The sequence below is a fragment of the Engraulis encrasicolus genome, chromosome 22, assembly GCF_034702125.1.
Source record: "Engraulis encrasicolus isolate BLACKSEA-1 chromosome 22, IST_EnEncr_1.0, whole genome shotgun sequence".
NCBI lineage: Eukaryota > Metazoa > Chordata > Actinopteri > Clupeiformes > Engraulidae > Engraulis > Engraulis encrasicolus.
This window is the reverse complement of record NC_085878.1, coordinates 36,198,903-36,220,378: the sequence shown is the minus strand read 5'-3', so window position 1 is coordinate 36,220,378 and position 21,476 is coordinate 36,198,903. Positions and strand designations below refer to the sequence as shown.

The 21,476-nt window shown below is 41.4% G+C and overlaps 2 protein-coding genes across 11 annotated transcripts in view; both read left to right on the top strand.

The window, feature by feature from the left end:
* nfat5b (nuclear factor of activated T cells 5b) overlaps window positions 1–1,923 on the top strand; it is a 51,088-nt gene extending 49,165 nt beyond the window's left edge. For all 9 annotated transcript variants that reach the window (XM_063188684.1, XM_063188683.1, XM_063188685.1 and 6 more), the window contains 2 exons: window positions 359–599; window positions 1,358–1,923. In XM_063188684.1, coding sequence (XP_063044754.1) covers window positions 359–597 — 239 coding nt within the window. In that variant the 3' untranslated portion in view covers window positions 598–599; window positions 1,358–1,923. The remainder of the gene's footprint in view (window positions 1–358; window positions 600–1,357) is intronic.
* Window positions 1,924–6,878: 4,955 nt separating this feature from the next.
* kars1 (lysyl-tRNA synthetase 1) lies at window positions 6,879–21,107 on the top strand. 2 transcript variants are annotated; one of them, XM_063188693.1, is made up of 15 exons: window positions 6,879–7,001; window positions 7,643–7,830; window positions 8,038–8,173; window positions 9,135–9,297; window positions 9,604–9,697; window positions 10,567–10,753; window positions 11,108–11,233; window positions 12,308–12,427; window positions 13,992–14,154; window positions 14,518–14,691; window positions 15,231–15,316; window positions 16,602–16,687; window positions 16,946–17,072; window positions 19,698–19,841; window positions 20,392–21,107. In XM_063188693.1, exons 1-15 carry the CDS (start codon window positions 6,894–6,896, stop codon window positions 20,473–20,475), a joined length of 1,986 nt encoding a protein of 661 aa, XP_063044763.1. In that variant the 5' UTR covers window positions 6,879–6,893; the 3' UTR covers window positions 20,476–21,107. The 2 variants fall into 2 exon arrangements, with proteins under 2 accessions (XP_063044763.1, XP_063044764.1); XM_063188694.1 differs by lacking the exon at window positions 7,643–7,830 and having other exon boundaries at window positions 6,895–7,001.
* The last annotated feature ends 369 nt before the right edge of the window (window positions 21,108–21,476 follow it).

The window sequence follows — 21,476 nt, the reverse complement described above, 5'->3', positions numbered from 1 at the left end:
AAACGTTATCTTTTTCATGAGTATGTTTCACCCTTTACCTTTCAAGTTCTAAGTATTCATTATGACTGGGAAAATGTCCGCCATGTTGAATGTCCATTAATAGGCATATTTAGTTGCAGTTATTTTTGTCAGACAGGTAAATATGGCTTTTATTGCTTTGTAAATATTCATGAAAGGATAAAATGTGAGGATGAGCAGCATAGTTGCAATGAGCAGCATAGGTGCAATTCCTACTCTGGCCACAACCCTACATACTCTACCTTTTAAATAAACTAATGATTGTCTTGCAGTTAACTTTTCAATATGACATTTTTTTGGTTGTACAACATAACTAACTCGTGTACATTCTCTGTACCAGATTGTGGTGAATTGATCAACTCTGCTGGAACCACACTGTCGGATCAGATCATTGCCATCAGCCAGTCAGGTCAGAACCAGAGACAGGCTGAAGCGCAGATCCAGCCCATGCTCACCCAGACCATCTCTGAATCTGGCAGCCTGCAAAACAGCATTAACGCCACGCAGACCATCGAGAAGATCGATGACCTTCTTGTGAGCTTTCAAGAGCAAGGCAACAACCTCTCTCGCTCCTATTAAAGGTAACAGAAACAATAAGCAGTACTGTTATATGCATGTCAAGATGTTCTGGATCTGACAATGAGTCACTTTTTCTTATATTGCTGGTTATCTAAGTGGGGCAGTGGTATAAAAAATAAAAGTAGAACTGAAAAACCCTGCCACAGATTCCCTCTAACACACTTTTGACCTCTCCAAGTAACTGGCTATAGGCAAAGTGACCCAATATTAGATCAAGAAAATGTCAGTAAAATGTTTGTATTGGCAAGTGCTTAAAACTAGGTTTAAAATGACTCAAAATTCTAGTTCTACAATTCTAGTGAGTTATTTGAGGACTTTTGCTTTCAATTAAGATTGACTTGACTGACTGGGTGTTTTTACTTTGAAAAAAATAAGGTTGTTGAAACGTGTGGGGCCATCAATTGTGCCATGTTGACGTCAGGTGAATAGACGGCTGATATCGCAACAGCTAGAATTGATACTTTTTGTTAAGCACATAATCCAACATGTGTTCAAGTTCATGCATAGTTTTGATGCCCGACATGAAAATCCAAACCTTTGGCCTATACTGTATATGCTTGCTATTCTTTTAACCTTTTCAAAATATTTGACTTTTTTATCTCCTGGCCCCACAAGGGTGCCTGTTGTGTGACCGGGTCACCTGCAGGGGGCCCTGAACACACAAAAAGAAGTTCATCTAGTGTTGACTAGGGGGGCAGCTTGCCATCTCTGATAGCTCTTGTTTTGCCTCTGTTCTGATGGGTCCCTTCTGCTTTCACAGGAGACGCGTCTTGGATGACTGATCATCTGACTGTATAATGGCTGATAGGTGTTACATTAATTTCCCCTGGTTTGAAAAGAAACAAGATTAGGATGTGGATGCAGGAAGCAATTCAACACACCTGCGCAGGGTCATCAGAAAAGGCATTTCTGGGAAGTACCGCGTCTACAGTTTCCTTCCAAGGGGATGTGTTGCTAAGTGTTCAGTTTTGTCTCTCCGACTGTGAATTGACAAGTATCATAGGATAGAAAGGTTATGGTTTGTCTTCGTGAAACTGTATTATTTTTTGGTGTTGTTCCTCATTACAGATTAACATACATAGGACAACACAATGTGTCCTTAAGACTGTTAATAACGTATTATTTTTATAGCTCATGAACTTTTTTAGATTAATCAGATATCCCTATTGATCCGTAAAAATCCACGAGTAACACTTGTGTGCCCTGTGTTCTCTCTATCCCTAAGCACTTTATAATGTTCTCCATTGTGACCAGTTTCTATTTATGGTGAACTCAACATTTTCTCTGCTTTTTTAACCCTTTACCTTATCTAGTGTTTACTCTTAACACATTGAGTACCGACGACGTAATAATGCGTTTTTCACGCCCATGCGTTGTATACCAAAACGTAAAAATACGTTTTTGCATTTAAATATCATATTTTGAATCTACACCCTTCAATGGACAATATATGTGATTTTGGTAGCTCTGTGATGGACATAAATGACAACATTTGCAGTCCAAAGTTGTTTGATTGTTATGATGTTTGAGTGTTATGATTTGGATATTTTAATTTAACTTACCAAGATGTCTGGATGCCAACCCATGTCGCCTATCGCGCTGCCTGCATTGATTTCCCTAGTACGGTCACTGTAGCATGTGTTGTCTCTGACTTCACGCAATAGGTAAACACCATTGTATAGTGCCTGGAGTATCTTGAACTTTCTGGACTTGCTAGACCTTTACCAGATCCTTGGATCCAAATGGCACCCGATATGTGATTGCAGTAATGCGCTCCGATTTGGACGTTTGATCGCCAAAAAGATAAGTTTCTGTGTCTTCCTGTATGTGAGAAGCCAGAAGCTAGCATGGCTACATATCATGATTCCCTGATTGTCGCTCCCAACGCAGGACGCTCCCCTGTCGGCTCGCTCCCACTAGCCAGACTATCGATCAGGGTGGGACTACACGTCCGGGAGTGATAGAAACACCTGGGACTACACGTCCGGGAGCGATCTCAGTTGGGAGTGTCCATCTGCCACCGCATATGATTCGGATCGGATGGGCTAGGCTACATCTAAGCATCATATCATTTGGATTTGTTGTCAATGTTGGGCTATTATTTCGGGAGTCATCGGGAGCTATTTTAGCAAATGTCTCACCCTCTGCATGTGTGCAAAGAGTTTGTGTTCAGTCCACGTGAAAAACGGGGATTTCAAAGGGCATCGATTGCTGGTGTCGTAGTGTGACAGAGCAGGGGGTGTGCTGCCGTATTCGTGAATCGTGCTATGTTGTTGTTTCCCTAGTAGCCCACGATCGGTAGCGTGTATTGTGTCTGACTTCACGCAATAGGTAAACACAGAGACCATTGTATATCGTGCCAGGAGTATCTTGAACTTTCTGGGCTTGCTACCTAGACCTTTACCAGCTCCTTGGATCAAAATGGCACCCGAATTGTAATTGGAGTAATGCGCTCCGATTTAGAAGTTTGATCGCCAACCAGATAAGTTTATTTGATTATTCACCCCTATGTTGAACTGTCTTCCTGTATGTGAAAAGCCAGAAGCTAGCATAGATGGCTACATATGGATCGGATGGGCTACATCTAAGCATCATATCATTGGGATTTGTTGTCAATGTTGGGCTATTATTTCGGGAGTCATCGGGAACTATTTTAGCAAATGTCCGACCTTCTGCATGTGTGCAAAGAGCTTGTGTTCAGTCTGTGTGAAAAACGTGGATTTCGAAGGGCATTGATTGCCAGTGTCGTAGTGGTTTAGAGCAGGAGGCGTGTCTTGACGTGCAGGAAGATGTGTGTCAGAGCTAACCTTGCACCAAATTGTGATTAAAACCAACTCATCCCCTTTCAAACTCGTCACATTCTGAAGAAGCGCACCCTTCACAAAAACCTCAATATCTCCGATTGTAGCTGAATTCCATGGATACCCACTTCGGTTTAGCGTGGGTTTACTCGGCAATAAAAGCTCGTAGAGACACACAGTTTTCACCTACTAAGAGGGCAGCGTCTCCACTTTCAAACGAGTCATAACATATTTCAGTGGCCCTATCACATAATAAGCTGTGAGTCTACAAAAAAACGTAAAAAAGGGCTTAGAACGCTGGTATTCTACGACATAATTCCGTGAGCACCGCCGGTATTCAATGTGTTAATATATTTCCGCTCTTCACACTCTTTTCAGGGTGATTTTATTTTTGTATGAAGTACTGAATACACACTCACAAACCCCCCAAAATACAGTATGAGTTGCATGATGCGTCATGTAGTGAATCAAGAGAGCAATCTGCTTTTAGGTCATTTAATATTCATTTGCTCATAGTTTTGTAATGTGAATGTTTCTGAGTATTCTACATGCATTTGATTGCATACATATTTATCATATGAACGATGTATGAAAGTATACATGGTCTATGGAAAATAGTTTAAGTCGTGGGTATATTTTGTCATGCCTTGCATTTGTGTTTTTTGGATAGGATCATTTGATCGGAAAGATGTGCTTCATACATTTTATCTGTTAACTGTGCATTATGCTGCCACATTACATTAGATGGCAGACGGTTTATCATTTACTTTTTTGTAAATCTTACCAAGGTGCTACTCGCTGGAAGAGCATAGCTTTTTTTGCCATGCTGTTCATTACCTTCAATTACCGTATTGTAAATAGTAACATGTATCTATGTACTGTAAAGTACAGTACCAACATTCTGAAAGTAGCCGGGTGGGCCACCAGTCATGGTTCTCAGCTCACCACTGGCCTCCTGGCCAGTTTTATGGCTTCACTAGGCTCGGTAGTTCATGAGTATTCAGCAATATTACAGACTGGTCATCGGTGTTGTGCCTAAAATCACGTGGGGTGGATGTGTTCATTTTTCTATGTATAGCTCAGTCTGGCATGTGTTGTAAAGCTGCCAAACTGGTCTGTGTGGTTTTTGTTTTCATGCATTTATAGTTTGGCCGAAGGTTGTTTATTGTTTATATAGATATATAGCACACATTACCTGAGGCTGGTCTCGGTGATGACTTATAGCTCAATTGAGCCTCACTCTCCGTTTGATTGTTTTTGCTTTGGTGAATATGTTTCCATTGTCTCCATTTCCTAACTCGTTTGACTGTCTGTCGGTCGGTCAGCTTTGTTGAATAGAGTGTGAATACTCTGAGACAATAACATCTGTTTTTTGATTGACATGCCTGAGTGGTGTCCTTTTGTGTTTAAAGGAGGCTGCTGATGTGGGATGTGTCGCACCAGATTAGTGCCGTGTTTGGGGTTTTCATCTCTTTGAAATGCGGTTGGATGTCTCAGTACTGTCACAAATATTTATGTGGGGAATCGCACATACTTGTCTTTTATCATGTTTTTCATATTAGCAATCTTCATGTAACCATATCTAATTTATTGTCTGGAGTGTGTTGTGATTGCATTCCCTCAGTAGGTTTTTAGTACTGTGAGCAATGTATATATGCTTGTTATAGTCTATGAATTCACTCTATCAACACTCTTTCATTTTATTTTGGAATTTAGTAATATATTTCTCTATTGGCCCGTGTTAGATGCCTGTCCCAGGAGAAGCCAATGCATTTCTGTTTTCAAATACACCCTACTTACAGAAATACAGTTGCACATTCCCTTTATTTTAATGTATAGTCAATCAAATCGAAATACATTGTGTTACATCAGCCGGAGCATATTTGTTGAATAGAAATGGAAGATTAGTCACCTGAGAACTGTTGCAAGTGTAAGAAGAGAATGAAATATAATGCCAACTATGAAGCCATAACTCTAGAACCCAAAATATATTTCCCTTCTTGTCATAATAAATGTTTAAATGATTTAGGATGCTGCTATTTCCACCCCTAACATTGGACCAATTACAAACACGAGTACATTCTTTATCTGTCATTTTATTCATAAAAAGATATTTATATATTGTTGTACGACTGTATACACTTGAGTTTTAACTTGGAGGTTAATCTGTTTTCTAATATGAGAAAATAAATCTTTATTAAATATTTAATAGAAGTCATAAAGAGAATATTTTAGATAAATCAGTGTACGTATGCATGCATGTGACCACACACCTACCCAAGAAAATAATTTCTTCTCAAATAAATTTACCAGTGATATTTTTCCAAACCCAGGGTCCCTTTATTTTTATTATCTACAGTATAAAGATGTATTTTCTATGTGAATATGTTGACACTTCATATTAGATCAAATCAAAAGTGCATAACTGTCATGTATTGGTCTCACTCAGAGAATTATAGAATAATATATATTTGTGCCTTGACAAATGTTAGATTTGTATTGGAAACTACTTTCCTTTGCACGGTGCCTGTAGCACAGCCAAGTGGACAGTTGTCAGTGGTTGTCCCGTGCAACGCTATCTATAGGAAATCACTTTGACCTATTGCTGGCAACTGGATAGATGTACTGTGATGTGCAATTTTGTTTGTGCATTTGGTGTTATTTCTAGAACCATAGTCATAACATTTTTTGTTGGAAGATGTCAGTGCCGTTGTTTTCTTTTTGTTTTTGTTTTTTTTGTTTTTTAAATCTCAACCTGCCATGCAGCTTGATTCCACAAAATATTAAACCTGTTACTGTTTGAAATGTTTTCTACTTTGACTTTCTCTTCATTCTTTGTAACAAAGAACTCTCTGTATCACATAACTATGAATCTGCTGGTAATTGATCTAGTGCATTGAAATAAATTATAAATCTGTAATCGGCCTCTGACCAGTTCTGAAGCCGGGAAATATGGTTATTTTCAATAACATGATTTCTGTAAATCTATCACATGAGGATCTTTTCCTTTCATTGTATTTATTTAAATTTTGTTTAAATTGTCCAGAAATTTATCTTCACCCACACCCTTTCCATGGTATATGAACCATATTGAATTTTACTACCTTGAGGCACTGTCAGTTGTTGGGAGGAAAGATTGCTTTTAGTGTGTTGGCAAACTTGTGAACAACTTGTTAATCATTCAAATCTATAAACAAATAAATATAAATAAATGATATTTGCTTTATTGGGACATTTGTATATTACTTATGCAGTTATATTTCTATAAACTCGCTGCTATCTATCAATAAAATAGATCTTACAAGTACATCTCCCTTCTGTTTTGTTTTTATTATGAGTGAGATGTCATCACATAATCATGAGCATCTCTGATTGCCATGGATTTGCTCAGGCAGCCGATGGAACAACAACACACTCTGGTGTATGGGTGAGAAAAATGCAAGTGACTGGCACGGGCAACGTTGATTGCGATTGGCTTGATGAACCCAGTTTACCATGATCCATTGCGCACACACGTTTGCGTCGAAGTGTCCACGCGCGACGCAGCTAGTCACACAAGATGGCGGACGCAGCGGCTGTAGATGGAGACAAACTCAGCAAAAAGTAAGCTAAAACCAAGGACACATTGTACATTCAACAGTTATCCTTGCCTGGTCTTCATTCCGGCCTTTGCTAGCAGTTCTTTTAAAACCCTTCCTGACGACTATTCCCTTTTCAGTGATGTGTGGAAGTCGCCATGCGGCATTGCGTTAAATTACATCAGATGGAACTGCATGACGGGACTGCATCTTTCGTGCCTCAAGTTAGCAACTAGCTAAACGAGTAGGTTTTTTGTGGCGTGTTTTCGCGACTTACAACAATTTGTTTAGAATCACTAGCCTAGGCCCTTGTGTGAAGGTCTTTGTTCACGATCGTGGATAAAATCGTGGGGAAACGGCTGAAACTGAGCTGGTGTCATCTGAGAACAGTGAAACCAGAAGCACGCCCATTGATCAGAATCTGAGGGTATTGTGACTGGTGTCTGGCGTGATTTTCACACAGTAGTAGGGTAGAAATACAAATGTCATGATTAACTCGTCGATTGGCATGTAGATGTGTGGGTGCCCTGCCAAAGATAAACGAACACTCGCCCTATATGTCAATTATCTCGTGAAGAGCCGTGCTGGCTGAACTGAAGGGGTCTGAATCACTTTTGTCAGTCACTATGAAACAAACTCCGAGACGGCTCTCTTCTGTCTCCCTAGGTTTGGGCACTGACCTCCCACGGTAACTCTAAAATCTGCCTCAAAGCCATGCTGACTCTGGTCAGGGTTGCTGGCCGTCAGGTGTGTCAAGCCCTGGGGGTCAGGACACAGTTGACAAAGTTTGCTTGCCCCAATCCAGCAGCCGTTCCTGCGCTTATACAGGGATATCGCTGGCGAGGTGACAAGAGGTTGGTGGCTTTTCCATGTCAAGTGAAAAACGACCAACCTTTTGTCACATGAATTGAATGATTTCGTTCTTCTTACCTTCAGGATTTCCTGCATGCACTCTCAACCTTCCTTCTTACCTCTTCAACTTTGGCAATTATATGATGAACATTATATTGCCACCTCAGTTCATCCTCATCATCCTCATTCCCATCTGTCATGTGTTGCAGTGAGCTGAAAAGGCGTATGAAAGCTGAGAAGAAGGCTCAGGAGAAGGAGGCCAAGGTCAAGGAACAGGTGGAGCAGAAGCCTGAAAAGGCTGAGCAGAACAACTATGGGGCTGATGAGGAAACACTGGACCCCAATGTTAGTGGACACACACACACACACACACACACACACACACACACACACACACACACACACACACACACACACACACACACAGATTGCATGCACTAGTTGCAACTAGTTGTATCATTGCTTCAAACTTCCTCAGATTGTTCTCAGTACACGGTTCTCAGTACACATCCTGTCCTGTGTATTTATTCAGTTAAATTTCCTCTTTATGGGTCTGGCAGTAAACGAAAGTAAAAGCTAAGTAGGCTTCCATATCTCTAACTACCTAGGCACTCCTTTAGTAAATGAGCAGGTATTGCAAAGTTGTTCCCGCCATCCGCACCATGACCTAATTGGTACAGGCGCACCCATGACTACTTTACCTTATGGCTAACAAGCCCATCCCTGTGTAGTGAAACCGACTTGAGGATGATTTTTATTGTTTCCTGGAACTCATGGAGTTAATTTGCAATATTTTCCCCAGTGCTGTTAAGAAACTGCGGTGTATGCATCAGAGAACACTTTGAGCATTGTTCTTGACTGTAGTTTTTTTCCCATGTTGATCCAAATGGATATCAAGTTGTCTACATCTAGTCTGCATGCTAACGACAATTTATTTCCACCTCTCAAAACTGCAGTGGTGTGCCATTTGGCAGCTTTTGTTGTATTCACTAAATGTACATGTACATTTCTCCACTCGTCACTCGCAGAGTTGTATTAAGTACAAGTACTCTTACAGATGTAATTGCAACACTACTAGTATGATATTACGTGGTTTCAACTTTGTAAGCTTAATATCATACCACACGTGTTGACATTAAATCTGTAAGAGTACTTCTGACTGTCTCAGTCATCCTTGGCTTTATGTTTTGATGTGGTATTCAGTGTTTGTTAAAAAAGCATTATGAATGAATCCATCTGCTGTATTCAAGACTTGTATTGGGGCCCAATATCACTAATGCAACATTCTTCTTTTGTTCTTGCGCAGCAATACTTTAAAATCCGTACACAAGCCATCCAGGCCCTCAAGGGCACGGCGGAAGACCCATACCCCCACAAGTTCCACGTAGACATGTCCCTCACAGAGTTCATCGAGAAGTACAGCCATCTAGAGGCTGGGGACCAACTCAAAGAAGAGCTCTGTGTGGCTGGTAAGTATGAGCATAATGAGCATTATCCACATAGTAATGTTGATGACAAACATTACTGTGTAACAAGAAAAGAAAGAAGGACCGCACACTGTTGCTGCTCCCAGTTTATTAAACGCAACGTTTCGACCGTGTGTTCAACGTTGTGTTTAATAAACTGGGAGCAGCAACAGTGTGCAGACCTTCTTTCTTTTCTTGTTTCATAGTGTTTAAGTCCGGCACCTGTTTTATCTGGATGTGCGCACTCTCCAAAACGCTACTGTAAACATTACTGTGTACTCAATTCATTCTCTCTCTTTCGTTTCCCAGGTCGTGTCCATGCCAAGAGAGCCTCGGGTGCTAAGTTACTGTTCTATGACCTGCGAGGGGAAGGCGTCAAACTGCAAGTCATGGCAAACTCCAGGTGTGGTTTAACTGTACTTCACCATCAAAGTTTCTAATGCCAGTGGTCCTCTAGTATGCTGCAATGTGGAGTCCGCGTTGCACTTCCCCAATTTATTTCTATGAGAAGCAAATTCCGCTCCCACATTCGGATTGTGCGCTTTAATGAGTGTTGTTTTGGTGTAGTTATTAAAAAGGTCTGCAGTGCTCAACTTTATGCAAGGAAACCTTCAAGTCTTCAGGGAGGGTAGCGATGGAGAACTGCAAAGAAGAGTTTGCCTCGCTTGTTGGTGGATTTCCAGTATTGGCGATGGATTTGTTTTGGTATTGTTCTCTGTAAAACCTTAGAACAGGATTCTACTTCCAATACATGCTTAATTTATGTCTAGTGACTTAAAAGGCAATACCAGGTCCTTACTACAATTACATCAATAACGAGAAATACACTCAAGAGAGTGCAGACCTCCGCCAACGAAGCTGATTGATAGAACATTTGACTGTAACCCCCTAATTTTTTAAAAGTGTTCTTTAAAAAATCCTTGATCCGGCTCCCTACCAAAATTGAATCACTTCTTCCTTTTGTCATTTCCAACAACTCCAGCAACTTCCAGCAATTTCATCAAAATCTGTTCATAACTTTTTGAGTTGACCTGCTGACAGACCAACAGACAAAACATCACCTCCATGGCGGAGGTTAAAAAAACCTTAGTGTCTGTGGGCAAGAAATGTGTAAATACACAGATGATTGAGTTTGCGTAACCATATCTTGTAAGTCACTTGTACAGACAGTTGGGCATGTATTTGTGACGAACATGTGACCTTAATATAAAGTGTCATCTTATTTTCCAACTGCTACTTTGTAACTCTGTTCCATGTTACAAATTCTTTCAGGAATTACACATCAGAGGAAGATTTTGTGCGCATCAATAACAAACTGAGACGTGGTGACATCGTGGGAGTCCGTGGCAACCCTGGAAAAACAAAGAAAGGCGAACTGAGTATTGTCCCTGTGGAAATGACACTCCTGTCCCCGTGCCTCCATATGCTGCCACATCTCCACTTTGGCCTCAAGGACAAGGTACAAGCAAATATTCAAGATCACTTTAAATTTGGCTTGATTATACAGGCTGATGCATAAAACATGCTTAGCTTGGCACAACAGAACACCCAGTGTTGACTGTGCTGACATCAAGCGCAGTCCGCATACACTGCATACACGTACACAAGTACATGCGCATGCACACACGCGCGCATTCAAGCCTATGCAGTATTATGGATCAATACGGATACTGTAATAAGTTAACTTCCCTTCCACAGTGTGGGTCTACTAATGTTGTGAATGGGGTTACAATATGTTTAAAATGCAATTAATTTGGATGCGTACTTGTTGAAATGTTTTAAAATGTCTTTTCCCCCGCATTTATGTCCAAAGGAAACCCGTTTCCGTCAGCGATACCTGGATCTGATTTTGAACGACCCCGTCAGGCAAAAGTTTGTGACCCGGTCCAAAATCATCACTTACCTGAGGAGTTTCCTGGACCAGCTGGGCTTCCTGGAGGTGAGGGCGATGGCCACTAGAGGGCAGGTGGACATTAGTATGTACCCATGTGAGGTGAAAGTGAGGTAAACTGGGAAACTCCAACCCCCATTGTCATTGTGACACAGCACACGAATGCACACTGCACACAACGAAAACGGCATTACCTTTGCAAGGGTGCAGCCCCCAATGGCGCTCGAAAGGGAGCAGTGCGGCGGTATGGTACAGGTTAATTACTCCCCCCACCAACCTGGCGGGTCGGGATTCGAACCGGCAACCTTTGGGCTAAAAGTCTGACTGATGTGCTGCTGTTGTAGAGGGCAGGTGGAGGCTACTTACCCATGTGCTGCTGTTGCGTCACTAAACTGAGGGACTTGTGTTACTGTACTTGTGTGTCACTTGTGTTATCAATCATCCACACACCTCAGAACATCTGAATAGATTGTATGATTTACCAATACTGCTGTTTCAACACTTCAGATGGCCAGCGTCAAAAAAGAGCTAACTCTAGAAAGGCTTTGGACGGCCATGACTATGTCCTGAGGTATTAATGGTGCGTTCCCCAGGGTTGGGAGATGGGATGTTTCTGACCTCCTACTTGATGAAATGCATTGGAACGCCCGTTGAAGCGGAATGTTCAAGTCGCGAGCTGGGGCAAAAGCGAAGCAAACCGACTTCGTCCCATTGACAATCGTGATGTCATCACAGCAATGGCAGCGCACAGTGTTAGGAATAGTTTATGTTGCACATCACCATTCTATGGACAAATAAAGTTGATTCGGACAGGTTAACGGTTGCAAAACAGCCTGTTAACTTTTCTAAGGTGTAGTTATATTGACAATGTGTATTTCAAAGATGAAATGCGGCTAAATTAAAATAACTCATGATGTTGTTTACATCGCTGACATCTTTGAGAAGTGGATATGTAGTTTTTGTCCCTCCATGTTTGTAGTTTGTTTGACTTGCTGGTTGGAACGCTTTCAAGTGGGAGGTAGCTGCCTTCTTGTTGCCTACTAGGAAGCTCCTACCTCTGGGGAATGCACCATAATTCACAAACATCTTGAGAAATGATCAATTGTCAACATTGCTTTGCAGATTGAGACTCCAATGATGAATATCATCCCTGGTGGCGCGGTGGCTAAACCCTTTATCACGTACCACAACGACCTGGACATGAACCTGTATATGAGGATTGCCCCAGAGTTGTACCACAAGGTAAAGTCAGACATGTTTCTCTGCACCGTTTGGTGAAAATGTTGGTGTGGTATTTGCAGGAATTCAGCTACCCACACCAGATCCATATCAACTCTGGTCTAGGAACTTTTCATAGGCAGGTTACGGGATAAAAGGTTGTCTTTCAAATGCTTCTGCAGGCAGAGAACAATCTGGACCCGGTTTCTCAAAACCATCGTCGCTAACCAGTTAGCAACTTGGATTTCCCACGGGAAATTGCATTGCAACCAATTAAGTCTTACTTAGTTGGCAATGATGCTGTTGAGAAACGCCCCCCAGAATAGAAAAGGTTTAAAGGAAGAAAAGAATTTTAAGAATAGAAATAGAAATAGAAAAGGTTTAAAGGAAGAAAAGAATTTTAGCATGCTACACGGATCCATTGACTTTCACTAGCTTAGCGACATACTCCCTCTTTTAACTTGTCTTAAAGCAAGACAACGCTTAACATGAAAAATGTACCACTTTACCACCTTTATGAACCCCAGCCAACGATTTTAACTGTATTAAGCCCCAAAATAGTGGCATACCCCTTTAAGATTCTCAAGCCCTATGGATTGGCACTAGACTAGACCTAGCAGTAGATTACATTTGCTGACACTCAAGGGGCGGTAGGATTTATGCACCCAAACATCGTGAAATGAATAAACGCAAAATAATGTTGAATGCTGTGTGGAGGGCATATTTCTTCTCTTTTAGATCTAAAGGGCAGGGTTAAAAGTATCAAGTGCATCAGTGACTGCTCTAATCTGGAAACCCTTACAAAACCTTGCTACAGTGTTCTATTTAAAATGTACCCATACTACTCCATATGAGTGGAGAATTGCACGCAAATGCGCGCACACACTTGCTAGCTCTTCCCATAAATACACCCTATGCTTGGACTTTCCTCAGAATTAGTTAACCAATTGTGACTCGAAAATGCCTGCTACATTTTTTGCCAATACATTATGTATCCAGGCCCCTGAGCATTTTTGTTCTGAAAAATTGAACAGATCTGTCAACATGGAGTTTTTTTTTCACTCTCCGGCTGAGAGAAGAACTGCACAGTCAGATGAACACATGTATTTTTATGTGTAGGCTATGTATTTAGACCAACCACAAAACACTGTGTGAGTCACTCCCCCTTTTACATCCTTAATGTGTATTTCATGCATCAGGCAACCTAACATTTGCCATGTGCTTTTAAATGGCTGCATTATTTAAAACCACATGAACGTCACTCCCGGCGTTAAATACGCATAGATGTGGCAGCTGGCATGAAAGGTGAAACCACACAGATGTGTCTCCTGGTCAAAAAGGGTTTATTGTTTCTAGTACTGTAGACAGCTGGTACATTTCTGACACCAACATTGCATCTTTTCTATAAAAAGAGCCATCAAAGAGGGTGTAGTGTGTATGTCTGTAACATTGAAGATTAAATGAAAAAAAATATGGGTTTTTTTTGGGGGGTCACTTGCCATTTTGTACTTGGAAGGGACAGTTTTGCAGTCAAATGGTAGGGTTTGTGTTCCTGCTTATGTGAGACTATTCATTCTTGCCATTCTAGATGTTGGTGGTCGGCGGCATCGACCGAGTGTACGAGGTGGGCCGCCAGTTCAGGAACGAGGGCATTGACATGACGCACAACCCCGAATTCACCACCTGTGAGTTCTATATGGCCTATGCAGACTACCACGACCTCATGGAGATCACCGAGAGGCTGCTCTCAGGTCAGTCCTACCATCTGACCCCAATGACCTTGGGGAACTTTTTATTTCTTTATTGATATTTTTTTATCGTAGACAAGGGCATATTGCCCCTCAAATTCTCATTTTAATACATGCTGCCCTCATGTGGGCAGTTCAAAGTACTGCAGATGGCACAGATGGTGCCGTTAACAACACTGTGCACAAGTTCTGTGCCATTTTTAAGTGTGATGTTTGCAAAAATCAACTACATGTATCAGCAGGGAGTGACAAAATAATTTGTCTGATGTGATGACGAGTCGGCCAAACGTTATTCTGGTGCTACCATACATTGACAGTAACTTCATATGATATTTCAATAAATAATTGCTGACATGCGGCCTTCAGGAATGGTGAAGCACATCACGGGTGGCTACAAGGTGGCGTACCATCCTGAGGGGCCGGAGGGCCAGGCGTACGAGATCGACTTCACACCGCCCTTCAGACGAGTCAGCATGGTGCACGACCTGGAGAAGGAGCTGGGCACCAAGTTCCCCCCTCCAGACACGTACGACAGCGATGGTGAGGCAGCTCTCAACGCATATATTCAGAACATATTGGGCCGCCTTCTCATTTTTGTCATTTTTTATTTATTAACAACAGAAAACTGTTCTCGAGACACTTTGTGAATTCATTTAATTCTTTTTTTTTCTGGAAAAAACGTAGTCCAAAAAACACTTGTGTTTTTAATGTTGTTGTTCTCAAATTGCCACGACAAGGATTTGTTCTTCTGCACAAGTGCGTTTATAATATTGGTGTTCAAAGATAAGCATTTGACATTGGGCACTTTGTCTTGTAAAGTAGAAATTGTCAAACTAGGAACACTCTGGCACAGGGTTCTAATGGGAAAATATCATCTCGCATCTGAGGGGGATAAAATCTGCCAATGTGAACTAGGCGTCACTTCTCCTGGTTGTGATCATGCGAAGGGAAATACCAGTGGTAGTTTGCAGTTCACCAAAATGTGTGATATGTCCAAGGATGGCAAATAAACATGATCTCAATAGTAGAGTGAAAGATTTGCCTTCATGACTAATGTTTGTGTCCTCTGTTATGTGCAGAGACTCGTAAGTTCTTCGATCAGCTGTGCGCCGCGAAGGGAGTGGAGTGCCCACCTCCTAGAACCACAGCTCGTCTCCTGGATAAGGTAGGGGCCACCGCAGTCAGCCTGTTCAATGCTGAACCAGGCTAGAGAATTAGAATAGAGGTCACTTAGCCTGGTTCCTACCAGGCCTGTGTGTGTGTGTGTGCGCGTGTGTGTGCGTGCGTGTGTGTGTAGCTCTGGAGCCCCCTGGTGGTGCTCCAACACACACAGGTCCGGGAGACTATAACAGGATTCCATTCCTCCAGTCAAAAAATAATCGGAGCATTTATTGCGTCAATATTAATGGAAGCTTGCATTAATATCCAAGCTAGCAGTTTACATTGAGTCCTATGAGACCAGTTAGCCGGCAGCTGGTCTCATAGGACTCAATGTTAACTGCTAGCATGAAGGTAAAATCTGCACTGCCACACCCAGAGAACGGTTGAAAGTACAGGAGAACGGTATAACCCTATTACTTAACTCAAGGGGAGGTGTAAAATAAGCTTAATTCCAAAAATGGGACGGTATTACTTTAAGACTACAAACAAAGCAATGAGCAACTTGACTATTATTGGCGTTTGCATTTAATCAACATTGCATCATATGTGCCATTTTCTTTCTGACAAAACCTGAGGTGTCCTCCTCTTTGCTGGGTCCATGATATTGTTGCATCTGATTGTTTATGCAGCCCTCACATGCATAATGAGAGTCATAATAAGCAACATTTGTTTGAAAAGTGTTATCTTCAGGCTTATTGGTTTTCTCACTAAGAAATAAATCTTTATGAATGTAGTCTCTAAATATAGGCTAACAGATCATCTTATGTCATTTAAAAAATACTGAAGGGTGACAATGAGAGTAAGTGTGAGTGTTTGTGCTTACAAAGGCCTTGTAATTTTTTTGTATGTTTTATTTTTAATTATTGTTATTTTTTATTTGTATTTTTTTATGTTTTGTTACGGGAGGGGGGCGTGTTGGGAGGAATTTGGAAAAACTGGCCCTCGGGGACTTTTAATTGAGTACCCCTGACTATATTGACGCTTTAGAGATCAACAGAAAACGTTTTTGAAGGAATTTGTTGATATTGAAGCAATAAATGCTCTGATTATTTTTTTGACGGGAGAAATGAAATCCTGCTACAGTCTTCCAGACTTTGTAGTGGAGCTCACAAAGCTGCGTGGAACTACAGGTCGGGCAAGAGCCCCAGGCATGTGGTCTCCACCCAAACTGAAGCATTGACAATTTGTGTCCCCTTTCTCCAGTGAATTATGTTGCAGATGAAATTATTATTTTCTAATTTGTTCTGCATGGAATGTTCAGCCCCATAGTCTGTGCTCTCCTTTTACAGCTGGTTGGAGATTTCCTAGAAGTAACGTGTATCAACCCAACATTCATCTGTGACCATCCACAGATCATGAGTCCACTGGCCAAGTGGTAAGATTGTAACTGTTGAAGTTCATATTGAGTCTACTCACTGTGCTTAAAAGTAATGTGTTTCTTTCTGGAAAGAAATGTGTCCCTGAAATAGGCTAAAGTGTACTGTCTAGCTGTTGCCATGAATTGTGTATACTTTTGTAGGATTGTTCCTCCTCTTCAACCCTTGTCCTACTTTGGCTGGGAAGTCTGCAGTAGCTAATATGATATTAATTTAAACAAACATCCACTATTGTTTCCCCCACCCCACCCCTCTAGGCACCGATCGCAGAAAGGGCTGACTGAGCGTTTTGAGCTGTTTGTGATGAAGAAGGAGATCTGTAACGCCTACACCGAGTTGAACGACCCCATCAGACAGAGGGAGCTCTTTGAACAGCAGGCCATGGTGGGTGGGGCACCAGCTCACATTGAATGGGGCACAGCAACATTATTCAGACGGAACTAGTTTCATTGGATGGGGGGGCCTAGGGTAAAGTAATAACAGGGAAGTTGTTGAATGCGGCATGTAAGTAAAGATAGAGTATATTGTAAACTTCTGTAAGAGTTCCACCTCCTGTAAGGTGGTCTAGAGAAATTATTCTTGGTAATACTAATCCCGTACAAATGCAACCCTATGTAAAGATGTCTGTTTAAGTGCATGAAGCGCACACTAATGCTTAATATCAAATGGTGCACTTGTGCACTTTAGTGTTCATGTTTCAGTGTGTATGGCGTATTAATTACGCACTGAAACATAGTGCCTGAAGTGCACAAGTGCGCCATTTGAGATCCAGCATATACAGTGGTGCTCATATGTTTACATACCACAGCAGCATATACGCTTTCTCTGCGATTTCTCACAAAATATGAATGATTACACAAAACCTTTATTTTCACTCATTGCTAGTGACTGGCTTAAGACATTTATTAGCAATCTTCTGTGTTTACTCTTTCAAAAGCATGATCACAACCCAAACTACCCAAATGACCCTGTGCAAAAGTTTATATACCCTAGTTTCTGATGCTGAATATGGCCCTGTTTAACATCAAGGACCGCTCTAAATTGTTTGTGGTAGTTGTGGATAAGGCTCTTAATTTTCTCAGATGACAAAACAGCACATTCTTCCTGGCAAAATGGTTGTTTCCTATAATATCTTTGGGTGTCTTGCTGGAACCTCACATTTGAGGTTTCCCCTGAGTGGCTCAATGATGTTGAGATCAGGAGAGTGAGATGGAAGCTCAAACCTTCATTTTATTCTTTCTGAAGCTAATGACGGGTTGATTTGGCTTTCTGTGTCGAAATATTGTCATGTTGGCACTGTTGGAATTGCAATTCAGAAATGCAATATGAGGGGGTTTGATTGGAATCAAGCCATTGGGCAAGGGAATCATTGCATTGCAATGATCATTGCGAGGGGAATTGTTCAGGAGGCATAGGACAACCAAAAAATAACTTCAAGTGAAATATAGGACAGCATGAAAAAATGTTTAAACTGTACAGCAAAGAGGCACTTGAGGAAAGATGGGCTGTTGGGGGTTGCCAGGAGAAAGCCATTACTACAAAAATGCAAACATGTTATTTTGCATATGATACACCAAATAGCATAGTGAGAAGCATCAGAATGCCTGTGACAAAGTCATTTGGAAAAATGAGATCAATATGGAACTTTTTTCAGCCACTATTAACAGTACCATTTGGAGAACAGTCAACGGAGCCTATGATGAAAGTTACACCATCCCTTCTGTGAAACATGGTCATGGACCACTGATGTCATGGGGACATTTGAGTTACAAATGCACTATACTTTTGGTCCACACTCGCAGAATGATGAATACATTGCCCTGTGAAAAATACTGGAGGAAACTTGACACACGTCAGCCTTGAAACTGCACATGGTCCATTATTTGGACATGCCAACATGACAATATTTCAACACAGAAAGCCAAATCAACCCGTCATTAGCTTCAGAGAGAATAAAATGAAGTTTTTGAGCGACCGTCTCACTCTCCTGATCTCAACATCATTGAGCCATTCAGGGGAAACCTCAAATGTGAGGTTCCAGTAAGACGCCCAAAAATATTATAGGAAACAACCATTCTGCCAGGAAGAATGTGCTGTTTTGTCATCTGAGAACATTAAGAGCATTATCCACAACTACCACAAACAATTTAGAGCGGTCCCTGATGTTAAACAGGGCCATATTCAGCATCAGAAACTAGGGTATGTAAACTTTTGAACAGGGTCATTTGGGTAGTTTGGGTTGTGATCATGCTTTTGAAAGAGTAAACACAGAACATTGCTACTAAATATCTTAAGCCAGTCACTAGCAATGAGTGAAAAAAAAGGTTTTGTGTAATCCTTCATATTTTGTGAGAAATTGCCAAGAAAGCGTATATTCTGCTGGGGTATGTAAATTTATTAGCACCACTGTATCTAATCTATCCGTGCTTGCAAAGTGCAAACGTTAGAATCATTCGGTGTTGTTTTAGGGAGTTGTTGCAAAATGTTTTCACTGTCAAAATCTGGAAGCGGGGTCAATGCATCCACATGATTTTGATGGGTCAGTTTTAAACCAGCAGGAAATAATTGAAATTGTTCAACAGGATCAAATGCCTCCACACATGGCCTAATTATTGGATGTTCAAATATGCTGCATTTTTTTACAAAAGTGATCTAAATTGTTTAAAGGGGGAGATCCCTTGCCCACATTACACTAGGAAAAACACACTTTCTGTAATTGGATTTAAACAAACAAACAAACAAAAATGTCCATCACACCCCCATCTACTGTTATCCCCAAAGGTGAATGATTTTGCACAAATCTTCTGTGGTCAAGAGATGACAGTAGCTTCTGAGGTTTGATGGTTTGCGAGGATATATATCTGGCATAGGCCTAGTTTAAGTTGGTGAAGTCTTTAATTCAGATTTGGGTCAAAATATGATTGAGTAACTTCAGCACCATAGGTGACTGTAGGACAACTGATTGTTATGCTCGTTACTGTGTCTAACCATGTGTGTGTGTACCCACAGGCCAAGGCGGAGGGTGATGACGAGGCCATGCACATCGATGAGACCTTCTGCACAGCGCTGGAGTACGGCCTGCCCCCCACAGCAGGCTGGGGCATGGGCATCGACCGCCTTGCCATGTTCCTTACAGACTCCAACAACATCAAGGTACACATGAGAGACACATGCTCCCCTTTGTCAAATCAGTAAAGTCCAACATGCTGGTGCTCTTCAAGTCAAAAGACCAAAGTCCCTTCACTAAAACTTGGTGGAAGTTGGGCCTACTTCAGGCAACTCTTGTATATGAGACAAGGCTTGGGACATTAAGTTTAAAACACTTAAGTCTAATTAAGTTTAAAACACTTTCATATACACCAGTTGTCAGAAGAAGTTCGAATAGCCACCGAGTTTTGATTGAAAATTGAAAAATCAAGGTACACGAAGATACAACTAACGGTCTAATGACATTGATGGCTGATGAATGTGATGGATTGAATGATGTAAAAATGGGTGTCACGTCAAAATGCAATATTATGTACTGAGACTGAACATACCTAATCCTATGGCTCAATTCAAGAACATAATGTTGCATGCTGTCACTTTGCTGAAGTGTACCTACCTAATTAATGTCACAGGGACCTTAGAATAAAGTGTAACTTGAAAGTGTCTGTTGCGCTTACTGTCCCACTAATGCCATAGCCTTTGCTTGTTGCTGCAGGAGGTGCTCCTGTTTCCTGCCATGAAGCCTGATGACAACAAGCCTGCCGACACCACCAAGCCAGCCGAGGGCACCTCTGTGTAGCCAGCAGGGCGCGCCACCTTCACCTGCCACAGGGAAGACACACTGGCAGCAGCAGTGTCTATTGGATAAGAGAAAGGAGGAAAAAACATGACTTGCTCCAAAAAAAACTGTGATTGGGCATGTAACACCAAAGGCGATTAATGTAGTGGAGGGTTAGTATTGAGACTGTGTCTGCATATGTAAGGGAATGGGGTTGTATGTTGGTTTGTCGTGTCCTGTCTGCAAGGGTGGGGAACTTTGTGGACCTCCTGCTTAGCGGAAGGAAGCCAGCTGAGGGGTAATTGCAAGAACACGGTTGAGTGATAAATCTGGCAAAGTTAACCAAAAAAGTGGTAAACCTGCTAATAAATAGTATACATGCATCATTTGGTTAAGAAAATGAGTTTGTCTGCCTGGTATATTAGCTGATTTACCACCACCTCCAGGTCAACTTGACCTGGTTTTCCAGTGAGCCGCCCTCTTGGATTGCCCTCCTGCTCTCTCTGTGTCCTTTCAGGGCCATGTGGAGGTGGCCAGTGATTTCTATGGGTGTCCCTCTGCTTTTACATTCTATTTTTTAACTATCAAGTCCAATAAATACAGTAAATCCTCGACTGAAATAACGCAGGAATAAATAAAACATTTGAAAAGTACTCTGTGAACGTGTCTGTCGTCTGTGCTTCAGGCATTGTCCTATTCATTATTATTGTTATTATTATTATCATTATTATCAGTAGGCCTATGGACTTAGTGTGCATGTAAATAATAATAATTAAAAAAAAAAAAAAAAAAAAAGGACATGTGTGGGAGAAGTAGTCCAACCTGGTTTACAGAGCTCTCGAAAGACCTTGTAACTAATGTGCAAGTACCAAGTGGTACATGTGGATAATGTGATTTGGTGTCAAGGAGTCAATATTTCAGCAGTAAGAAGCATGATGAGACTCTTGAAGCACTGCACTGCAAGAACACAGCCACTAGATGAGCTAACAGATATGAGCTCTCTTTCATACATGAACATCATG

Excerpts from the sequence above, each read along its gene's own strand:
- kars1 (XM_063188693.1), top strand. The coding sequence starts at position 6,894 with ATGATCCATTGCGCACACACGTTTGCGTCGAAGTGTCCACGCGCGACG. Across the intron at positions 8,174-9,134 it reads AGGAAACACTGGACCCCAAT|CAATACTTTAAAATCCGTAC; the intron begins GTTAGTGGACAC and ends GTTCTTGCGCAG. Across the intron at positions 15,317-16,601 it reads CAGCTCGTCTCCTGGATAAG|CTGGTTGGAGATTTCCTAGA; the intron begins GTAGGGGCCACC and ends CTCCTTTTACAG.